This window comes from Simochromis diagramma, unplaced genomic scaffold (assembly GCF_900408965.1).
Source record: "Simochromis diagramma unplaced genomic scaffold, fSimDia1.1 OVJJ01000497.1, whole genome shotgun sequence".
NCBI lineage: Eukaryota > Metazoa > Chordata > Actinopteri > Cichliformes > Cichlidae > Simochromis > Simochromis diagramma.
Genome location: NW_024386912.1, coordinates 59,283 through 71,117, shown reverse-complemented (window position 1 = coordinate 71,117; position 11,835 = coordinate 59,283). Strand labels below are relative to the sequence as shown.

The 11,835-nt window shown below is 39.7% G+C and overlaps 1 protein-coding gene across 1 annotated transcript in view; it reads left to right on the top strand.

Annotated features, from left to right (window-relative positions):
- LOC120736305 (proline-rich protein 12-like) overlaps nucleotides 1-11,835 on the top strand; it is a 32,408-nt gene that overhangs the window by 9,619 nt on the left and 10,954 nt on the right. Inside the window, exons 2-3 of the mRNA XM_040036320.1 lie at nucleotides 8,192-8,340; nucleotides 11,507-11,668. Coding sequence (XP_039892254.1) covers nucleotides 8,192-8,340; nucleotides 11,507-11,668 — 311 coding nt within the window. The remainder of the gene's footprint in view (nucleotides 1-8,191; nucleotides 8,341-11,506; nucleotides 11,669-11,835) is intronic.

The window sequence follows — 11,835 nt, the reverse complement described above, 5'->3', positions numbered from 1 at the left end:
TTTTAGATCCCTCAGTTGAGTGAGTGGTACTGGCTGGGCAATTGGAGGGAAATTGATGGCCCTATTTAAAGCCAGTCTCTACCAGATGCAGGAGAGAGCAGAGGTGAGCTGGGTCACCAGAGCCATGTTATGTTGAGTTTTTGAATTGATTTGGGGGAAGTTTTGTTAAGTTATACATTAAATTAAGTTCACTGCAAATAAATTGCTCACCTTGGAAACCCAAAATGTCTGCATAGTCTGCTTCCCTACCACCTTCCTTGACGTTCGAGTCTGACTACCTCACATGCAGGTCAGAAGAAATGGCACCGTGTAAATATCAAAGTTTTGCAGCATGCCAGGCTGTTCTTGTTGTACACAAAAACAGCCCTACTTATCTTTTCATTCATTCCTGGTTGGGACAGCCATTAAGAAGAAATAGATACAGGTGATCAGAAGACAGGAGGTGCTGAATTTGCACTTATGCAATAGACATAAATGCAATAACCAATGAAGATTATTTCAGTGGCTGCACAATCAGTTGTCAAAAAAGCAGTGTTGTCCCAAGCCTTTTCCCTTAAAAAAGTTCTACTCCACCACTGAAAAGCGGTCATTATATGAAATGATGAACAAACGTCAATCTGCCTCATCTTAGCCTGGTGAAGGTAGCGATATGGCTGCTACTGCTGTGAAGCTGGATCATGACTGCGTGATACACCCATCCGCTGGTAAGCTTTTGCCTCATGGATATTAGGTTGTTCAATGTGTATGGTAATGTTATATGTACTATTAAAGAATTTACTGTTAAATGCCTCTCGGCCCAAACAACAACTCATCTGTTACATAACTTGTTCACAAAATTCACGTAGCAGTATCTAGCAGTACGTTTGTAACTAGCCTGTTCAGAGTCTTCCATGTTAATTAGGTAATATGCATGCACTCACAGATTTTAGTCAGTCCACATACATATTTCAGTGACATTCACTTGTCAACTACTGTAAATATGTTATCTTAGTAGTATTTTAGGATCTTTATCTTGCAATATAAAGTGCCTTGAAGCAACTGTTGGGATTTGGTGCTAGCTGAAAAAAAAGTGAATTATCAGTTTCATCAGTTTACTGCATTGTAACAGCTGCTTTCTAGCTGTTGGGGATTCTGGGAGTGGAATCTGCAGGCATGTTGTTAACGAGATGTTTTGGTTATGATTGCTCTTCTGTGGTCTGTTCACAGGTAGTGGAAATATGCCAAGACTATTGTTTTATTGTATTTAATTTCTTTATCTCCACAGGTGCCCTGGATGAGGCTGGGAATCTAAGACCTGGAAACCAGGTTGGAAGACATAGTTCTGCCATCTCCTGCCCTGTTCAGCTGATAGTATGCATCAGATGGACAAATAAAACTCTGCACTAAATTTCCATCCAAGTGTCTTTAGGATCTTTTGCATCATCTACTTCTCAACTAGTGTACTGGACCAAAGCAAAGAAGGTAGGTGAGAAAGCCTGCCTGACCCTAACCCTCCCCCATAGCATAACATTAACCGATGAGTTTCTGATATACTCCATGAAGGGTACTGCTGATATTAAGGAGCAACTCCTTGCTTACATGTTTAAACTGTGCATTGCCACAGTCAGGAGAAATACCATCACCTGGGCCAATTATCTTTTCATTGTGTTCATTCTCACTTCATATCTAGAGAAGCAGGGAAAAAGTCAAGCCCGCCATGTCCCTGAAATTCTAGATGTGCTGTGCCAATGTCAGGTTCATGTTGGACTGCACAGAGATCACCCTGGAGACTTCCCTGACCTTACAGTGACGAGCATTCTTTAATTACAAAAACAGGACAACATTGAAATGGCTGATTGTAGTGTCTTTAGCAAATAACCACATGGGAAAAGGTGAGAGGTTATAAAGGCAAGAGCTTAGTTCAATTTAGTGCAAAGTACAAATGCATGAGTGTGTTATAATAGTACAGGTCTAAGTTAGCCTTCAATTCAACAATAAATACTTCATCAAACTCTTTCCACAGTTAAGCTTGTTTTGGGTATCAGTGACAAGGTTGTGTCATACCAGTCCCATAATTGCCATTCTGGCCTGAACTCGCCAGTAGTGGTCAAGTAGAGGATCCAAATGCAAACTCTTGGAGACAGTATAAGCTTCACAAAAGACTAGCTAGGAAACACAGGGGAGAAAAAGGATAATGATTCAACAAAAAACAAAGGCAAACTGACATAATATATACACAGGAGGGTGATTACGTGAGTGGAGTCAACTGGGAGTTAGACAAAACGACAGATGGGAAGCAAAACTGAACATAAAGCACACATGACAAGAGACTATCAAAATAAAACAGCAAACAGAAACACTGACAGACTAAGAAACATGAGCTTGACACAGACAACAGGTAAACAAAGAAAGACATGACGGACTTGGAAGATACGAAATGACAAAATACAGAGGTCACTGTAAGAGGACAGGAGGGAGACACTAAAGCAGTGGTTCTTAAGCTGGGTTCGATCGAACCCTAGGGGTTCGGTGAGTCGGTCTCAGGGGTTCGGCAAAGCCTCCGCCGTGACATGCATGGCTCATTTTGTGCACCAGTAAAAAAACCTATGAATGTCTTGAATTTGAAAAAAATCACATTTTATTTTTCACTAAAGAGGGGTTCAGTGGCTGCACATATGAAACTGGTGGGGTTCAGTACCTCCAACAAGGTTAAGAACCACTGCGCTAAAGGGAACTGATAAATGTAAGACATTTAAACTAGACATACATAATACACAGCGAAAACAATATGGAATAAGTGTAACTCATAAACACAGGGAAACCAAGGTATAAAACTAAAACCAAGGAACATTAATCATTTTTCAAAACTCAGAACAATAAAGAATTAACAAGGTTTAAAAGCTCTAAACACAAAGCAGTGGGTCAAAGACCCAGAACCATGACAGTAGTCCTTGTGTGAATGGCTCAGAGTAGCATAGCCATTCTGTATGTTGACGTGAGCTTCCTGGACACGTCATGTTTTAAATACTGCTCTTCACCTCAACAAGTCCAAACAGAGGCGACTATAAAGGAATTTAACACGCTAAAGCTGGTGGGCCTGAATGTCACACCAGAAGGTCCTTTAATACGAGGGAGGCAAGCGAATCGAGCCCAGGGCAAAGACACTGAGCAAGTCTAATCAGACAAATTTATTCCCATTTAAAAAAATTAAACAATAAAACAAATGTTCTTTTAAAACTAAAATCCAACACAAACCCTCAATAAAATTGTCCTGAAAAACCCCTGGCCTGGCTAATCTCCATAGGAGCCCTCCCCACCAATAGGGCTGCAGCCAGCGAATGACAAACAGTACTCACAGACACAGGTACAGGTTTACCTCTGCCCTGGTGTAAACCTGTACCTGTGACCAGAAATGGATGGCCATGCCGTGTTGATGGACCCATCTTCACGCAAGCCTTTTCACCTGGTGATCAGGCAGCATGTCCTTCTCTCTCTCTCACCTGGCTTATACGTGCTCCTACTTTCTAGAGTCTGGGCCCTCATCCCTTTTTTGTGCTCGGACAGTTTTTTTAACAGGTCCTTTCAGCAGCTGATAGGCCACCTCAGGGCACACCCACACCTCAACAGGTGTTAACCAGTTTGTCCGTTGTCCAGCCAGTCCACAGTGGATTAAAACACTACAAAACAAATATTAAAAATACAAATCATGCAAATAAAATCAAAACGGAGATCTCAGCAGCTGGGGTCTTTACTGCAGAATCCTGCTCCTCATACCCCTTGTGGCAAAAGCATAGCTCCCGAAAATGACTGGAAGTCAGCCATGCTTTGCGTTGCCGTGCCCATACAAGACATACAGACTGCTGCCTGGTTCCCTTCTGAATTTCCCAGGACATTTGTAGTCAAACTTGAAGGGAGTAGAGAAGCATAAACAGATGTAAACTTGGGCAAAATGGACCTCTGAAAAAGTGCTGCATCAAAGAAAAGTCTGGGAACTGTGGAGCCATGTGGTACAGGATGAGGTCACTGGACATATGGATGGACAGTGGTACGTCATGGGGGAACCACGTGGGACAATCCCAGGATGAGACAGAATCAGTTCCTTCTCAGACTGGCTTAATTTGGCTCCAGATACCACCATCTCAGGGTCAGAAATCTGTCCTAGAACAAAAGAGCGAAGAAATATGGCATATGTAGTTCATATTTAGTTACTGATCACACAGAGGAAATGTTCTAACACTTCACACACACACACACACACACACAATAGTGAAAATATTAGTGTTAAACATTACTAGGTGGTTAGTCACAACCATATGAACCTCTTTAAACAATAATGAAGCTTATGATTAAGTTTCCTTTCCTGGGTGTTTGACTGCTTTTCGGTTTACACCTCTACTGCTTTCCCACACTGTCAATCTCAATACTGACATCATCACTCTGGTCCAATCATCAATCAAACTCGGTTTCAAGGTTTAAATCTGGGCTCCGCACATTCTCCCCTTCAAACACCTCAGCCAGAGCTCTATTCAAGCCTCTATCTTCTTCGTCTCAAACAACAGCGTTCTTGACTCCGGAGGGTCCTGTACTAAATCACTGCTGGGATTCCATCTAAATGAATTTCTCAATCTCAATAAATCACATTAAATTCTTCCAAGTGATCTTTCCTTATTGAATTAAATGCCTTTTACAGTGTAAACCTCAGACTGTTTTTGGCCACTGTTTGGTTTTTGCACCATAAACTCACTGACAGGTTCAGGATGGATTTTATTAAAAAGTGAAGAAAAAAGCAGGTAGTCTCCAATCCATTGTAGCTGTAGGTATGCATGTGTTCCTCAGTAATGCTGACATTCTAATTTTAAATTGTAACTATCATTGTTAGAATTTTACTCTGATATGTTTTAACCTTGCCAACCTGTGTTCTTAGTCAGTGTCATCTTTGTAAGCCACTTGTGCAAGGTGGAGGTGGTGAAACACATGGAACTGGGAATAATGTACGATCTGCTACAGGAGTGCAACTGTGTGGTCGCGAAACCCGTTAATGGCTACACAGCTTCATGCCATGTGACATCAAGGCAAGTAGTCTGAAGTCATTAAGGCCGGAAGGGATGGCTTTCTTTGGTGCCAGCACTAAACATGATGTCTTCCGTAGCGTTGGTACCTTTTCCAGCAGCAGACTCGGGGGGGTTCAGTACTAAACCTTTTGAAAACCATTGTTGCATATTAAATACACGATGCTCGACTGGGTTGCTATGACAATGACTATGTACATTAGGTGGTACTTAATTGTAATAGAAAACCAGTCGATCTAAGTCGAGTCGTGGTGAGTTGATCCGAGTAAGAACTAATAAAAAAGGGGCTATACAGAGGTGTTGACAGGACCAGGTTGTGATCTCATCTACCTAGTGGGGAGAAGGGTAGTGGCTCTGTATGGATCCTGCATGTTTACATACACAAGGTCCAGATATTCACTTATAATTATGACACATTAACAATTGTAGTTGCATGTCTTAGTGCTCCTGGTACATTGCACAACTTGGATCTCACGCTTATCTTAGTTGTAGCTATGTGGCAGCATAGCTAGAATCAAACAACATTTATAAACTTTAAAAAAAAATTGAAATGCAACAATGTGATAGTGACTGGATGCTATAATTGTACTTCAGGCACACATTCAGCTGTCACCCCAGTACAGACTGCAGGGCTGTTTAAACTTGGGTAATGGAAACAACATCTTTACCTTTTTAGACAAAGCAGTGTGATCATGACTGGGTACACCTCGGCCACACTAGAGTCACTGTGGCTCCCTCTGACCGGTGTCAGCGGAGATCAAAGACACTACAAACTCCTGTACCTGCTGCTGTACTAGTCCACGAAGTGTTGTAATGAAACGTGCCAAAATAAATGACATAAAACGACTTCACGTCTGATGGACTTTTATTTTTAACATTCATAATGAAATAACAAGGTAGAGCATGTCCACAAGTGTCCCAGGAGGAAGGAAACTGAATTCCTCAGAAGGAAGGATATTTTGGGTCTTATATAAAACTCTGGGTCAGGACCAGGACAAAGTCTCTTTTACACTGCTGGAATTGCAGCCATTGGAAAACAGAGCACACATCACTATCTATCAGTCAATAAAAATTATTCACTGAAATCTGCCAACATACTAAAGTGCATAATATTTAGTGTTTAAACAAATCCAACTTAAAGTTTCAGAGCTGTTTGTTTGATCACTTTGAAATAAACAGCAACACAGAGAGTGCACTCAGCTGAAATGATTAACTTGAAATAAAATGCGTATTTTTTTTATTATTATTTTTTTAAATTGACATTTAGGAATCACTCTACAATACCATCAACTTCAACAATTTGTCACTACATGTAATTTTTCTTTTTTCTGTATTTAAACAGCTAAAATATCCATACAAAAGCAATGAAAGAAGAAAACAAAGAAAGAAAGAAAGAAAGAAAACAGAAAAAGCAAAGCAGAAAAATTTTTTTTTTCCAAAAGGCATGTAGGGAGTGTGTCTTTGTTTCCATTAATATAACTAATATTTCCTCTAGTCTTCTAGTAGTTAACACCGTCAAAATCAAAAACTGGCCTGCGTTTTTTAATGTAGTCCATCCATTTCTTCCATCGTGATACAAACAGGTTGCTCTTGTAGTTCACATCTGCTGTCATTTTCTCCATCCTGTAAATGTCCACTGTGATGTTCATCCACATGTTCATAGTTGGGCTCTCTGAAGAAAGCCATTTTTTGTGATGGCTTTTTTGCCTGCTGCCAGTAAAATATTAAACAAGTATTTATTGTTCTTTGTCCATCCTGCTGGCATAAGTCCAAAACATAGAGTTTTACTTTGCAAAGGTAAATATCTTCCAAATGTCTCTTGTATTGCTGCATGTATTCCCTTCCAATAAGTTTTAATAACATGACCGTCCCAGAAAATATGATAGTGATTTGCATTTGTATTTCCACAATTTCTCCAGCAAGCGGGAGGGTTACCTTCATAGTGAGATTTTTGGTGAGGTGTAATAAAATATCTTATCAGGCATTTCCACCCAAATTCCCTCCAGCTCTGTGAGCTGCTACATTTCCGTGAGCTGCTACATTTCCATTGATATGCCCATATTGTTGTCCACTCTTCCTCCTTTATTCCTCCCTCCATTTCCCATTTTGTTTTAATATATAAAGTCAAGTGTAATTTCATATTTGTCAATCCTTTATAGAGGTCACCTATAATACCTCTGTTTTTATTTGAACTGTATGCCCTTTTAAATACGTCTAGCAGCTGTTTACTTAGTTCAGCCTTAGCTTTTAATCTTTTTGTTGACAAAATGCCTCCTCTGTAAACATCTATAAAAATCCTGTGTTTCTGGTGAATATTTATCTTTCATTTTATCAAAACTAATTAGTCTGCCTTCCTCCATTACCATACATACAGCTGTTAATCCTTTATATGTCCAATCTTTGAATCTGGTGTCCAATTTATTTGGAGCAAAATGTGTGTCGTATGCACACCACTTAAGAATCGCTATATCCTCTTCTAGTTTATATTCTTTTATTACTGTTTCCCAAATTTTAAAAGTCAACTTGATCCATGGATTTTCAATAGTTTTTATTAAATCTTGCAGGCAGCTGTCTGCTATAATAGCTTGTATGGGGATGGAGGTCAGACTCTCCTCAATAACTTTCCATTGAGCGTCATATGAAGGATTACACCAGCATATCATAGGCCTTAATTGTGCTGCCCAATAATAATCCCTAAGAGAAGGTAAACCCCACCCCCCTTTCCTTTGTTAAGTTGTGAGGTTTTGAATCAATTCGGGGCCTTTTTCCTTGCCATATGTATCTTGACAAAATTTTATCCCATTCATTAAATTGTTTCTGGTTAATTTCTATTGGTAATGCTTGAAATAAATATAATAATTTAGGAAGTATATTAATTTTAATTGAATCTATTCTCAAATATAAACTTAAATATGGAATTAGATTCCATCTCGCTATATCTTCCTTAATTTTCTTTTGTATTGGTAAGTAATTTTGTTCTAATAGTTGTAAGATCCTTAGGTATTATGACTCCAAGATATTTAAAGCACTCTGTTTGCCATGCTAATTGGTACTTACTTTTAATTTCTTCTGATGGAATATAGTTGTACTTAAGCAATTGTGTTTAAGTTTTAAGTCAAATTCAGTAACCATGTGCTCCCCAGCCTCGTGTATGGGAGCCGCTCATACCACCCAGAGTCAGAACTACTCCACCGTCAAACCTATGGCACTCCACACCCACTTCAAGGCTATGCAGCAAGTCATCACCCAGGGAGCTCAAGACGGGGTGGAGCTTGGGGTGGACGAACACTAGGTAAGGATTTGGTTGTGCATTGTATAAATGCAAGTTTTAAATATTATATTCGAGTGAACTATACAGTGTTATTTCTATCATCATATGAACAAAACTGTAAATAGAAATAACCCACACAAAAAGAAACGTGAAATAAATGTCTGAACTGGAAAGGGAGGGGAAGTAATTATAGGATATTGTAGGAGGGAAGTGTATATTGTAGGATCTTTACCTTATAATATAACATGCATTGAGGTGACTATTGTTGTGATTTTACACTATATAAATAAAATTGAATTGAAAATTGAAATATATTGAACTGATATACAAACCATAATGTACAAATGCAGTGTGGTTTATATAAACGTAGCGAGTGAAAGCCACCGAGTAACCGCTAAGGGCCTCTATACTACTCGTGCAAACTTTCAGGCCCAAAGCTCTTACAGGAACGAGCCCAGAATAAACGGGACAAGAGGGTCAAATATCAGTCAGATACGTTAAAATTTATTATTTTAAAAGAAAACAAAGGGTTTGCAAAAGGCCTAAAACATCAAAATGGAAAAGGTCACTAACGACCACAATATAGTGTTATTGGTGCAACTTGCCAGCAATGCAACTATCACCTGAGGGCTTGCTCTCCCTCGGCGGTCCCAGATGCTCGTTGCTTTAAAAGAAACGAATCTACCCCAAATAAATACGAGCCCAACAGAACACTTATTGCATGCACTAAGTGTTTTAGTTCAGGCAATAATTGGTGGCACTAAAAATCACTCTTAATAAAAGGTATTCACCGTAAATCCACACGGAGCACCTCTAAAAGACCTAATTCCCCTAAGGTAAGAGCCCCGCTCAGGGATTGCACACTGCCCGACTAATATTGCACCAGCCCACTGAAAATAAAAACAAACCCAGCATAAAAAACAGTTTTAAAAGGTGACCCTACTCTAAAACCAAAAAACGCAACAAAAAGGAGGAGGAAAAAACAGTGACAAATTCACATGTGCAGCCTGTCCTGCAGGAGGCAATACAATATAAATTAGATTGTAGCGCATAAATATACTTTTTTTTATGTCAAATATATTAAGTTAACATACCTCCAGCAGACAACTGTGTTTGCTGCACACCTGGCTTGTCTTCTAAAATCACTACTAGAAACATAAAATACAATAAACATCAAATACATTTCAACGAATTTAAAAAAGCACTAAAAGAAAAACAGCCTGTACCTCGAACCTCTGCTGTAGAAGTTTAAAACAACCGTTTGTGTAGAAGACAAAACTTCTCAGGCTCTTCACCTACTCACACAACCATTGTTCACAGCCGCTCGTCAGTACAAATGAGAGAAGAAGAGCACCTGCTGCTACTTCCTCTTTTATACCCTCCCTTGGGTCCCCTGGGTCCTAAAGCCTTCTCCATTACATAAATAAATCTTAGTATTTTCTGGTATGTTACAGTTTTGATATGACTCCTATATTTTGACTACCATATTGGATTTCTTGTTTTGATTCTGTCCATAGGGTATAGTGTTTTTTTTTCAACACACAGATGGTAGGTACTAAGAAGGTAGACTACTAGACAGAATGGACTAGGACTATAAGGAACAAAGGAGTACAAATGTACATGCCAAACGGAAAAGGAGAAAAAAATCAAACTGTTTTCTTTATTTAGAATAAAAAACAAAACTCAAGGGCAAAAGATGGAGATAGAGAAGTAGTATTATTTTCTAAAAGGTGAAGAAAAGCAGGCTATGTATGGAAATTCATACATAGCCTTTCATACATTGATACAAACAAATTCATAATCATATCTGTGTAATGCTTCTCAGTTTTATTTTACAACAGCTAAGCTCCATGGCCTATGTTGTATATCCCACAAAAATCAGTAATCAGTACATTGTTTTTGATATTTTTCGGTTTTAAATCTCGCTGCAATTAGCCGTAAATTGTATCTCACAAACACTGTATGCTTGTGTCACAAACACAAGAAATTCAAATCAGTTTGGGTGTTTAAATAGTCTCCTCCTTGTATTTTGGGCCTTGAGAAAGACAGTTTTCTGCAGAGTTCTCACATCTTCAAACATAGCATAATTGGTATGGCCCGGATCTGACCCACACAATGTGCTTACACATGGCCCACATACCGCAAAGAATGATGGTCCTTTGGTCGCCCAGATCTGGTCTGCCAGAGGTGGCCCACACATGGGCCAGCACAAGGCCAGTTGCAGAACAGTTTCAGCTCTGGCCCCAGATGTCAGCCTAATGTGTACCTTAATCAAGCCATGTAATAACAACATGTGCTGGAACATAATAGTGCAAAAGTAACATGACGAAACTCTGCTCAGACAGTGAATGGACTGATTCTTCTATAGCACTTTTCTACTCTCCCAGATTACTCAAAGTGCTCTATGCAAAATGCCACATTCACCCAACCACACACTTTATCTAAACTGAGTGCTTCCTAACTACATTCATAGTCTTGACTTGCAGACTGGAGGAGTTAGGGATCGAACCACTAACCTTCCGATCAGTCGGTGACCTGCTCTACCTCCTGAGCTACAGCCACCCGGTGGTAAACATGAGTAAACCCTCACTAGGTTTTGGATAAAGTGTACACTCACAAACCTGTCAAACCTGCATTTGAAACATTGGCTACCATAGCAGTATAGTATTGCAACAAGGCATTTGGGTCTTCTAACTAAAATAGGAAAATAGGAACATAAATATTGCCATCATTGCCAGACCTGGCCCACATCTGGTTGACATACACCCTGCCATGACACCAGTCAGTCAGAAGTGCCAGTGTGACGCCAGATCTGGGCCAGACCTGTTTTCTATAAGCCTGGGCCACATAAACCAAACCACAATCTAGCCAGATGTGGTATGCCATCACATAAACAGTGGCATCATTGCCAGGCCTGGCGCATATCTGGATGACACCACTTACCACGCCAGAAGCCAGCCAGCAGTGCCGGCTTGACACCAGATCCGGGCCAGACCTGCTTTCTGTGTGGGTTCATGCAGTCCTGTCACTATGCTCTTTTTGTAAATACCATCAGTATTTTTATTTTTTTATGCCAAAACCCAGTTTGCTCTTGTGCGATATGTTGGTAGCTCAAAGTCTGAAGATTTTCTAAACTGTTTATATCATCTATGATATCAAGTAACTGAGGTTTGTATTTTGTTGCAAGGTCTATCAGGGCTGTTTGACTCCAGTCTCCTTCATGCCAGCCCCTCAGGTCCCGACCCCACTGTCATGAATCTGATTTCAGTTCTGGATTCACGGCCTCCACAGCCCTCACCCTCTGCTTCCTCCCTTCTCTCTCAGTTCCGCACATCCTCTTGGCAGACTGGTGAGTGTCAGCCTGTTGTTGGAACAACATTTAAAAAAATAAATAAAAACAAACTATTGTCAGTCCTAGTTCTTAAACTTAAAATAAAACGAAGTCAAATTTCAGTCCTAAAAGTATTTTCACTGATTCTATAAGCAAAAAGTAAAATTTCTGTAGTCTCAAAATAA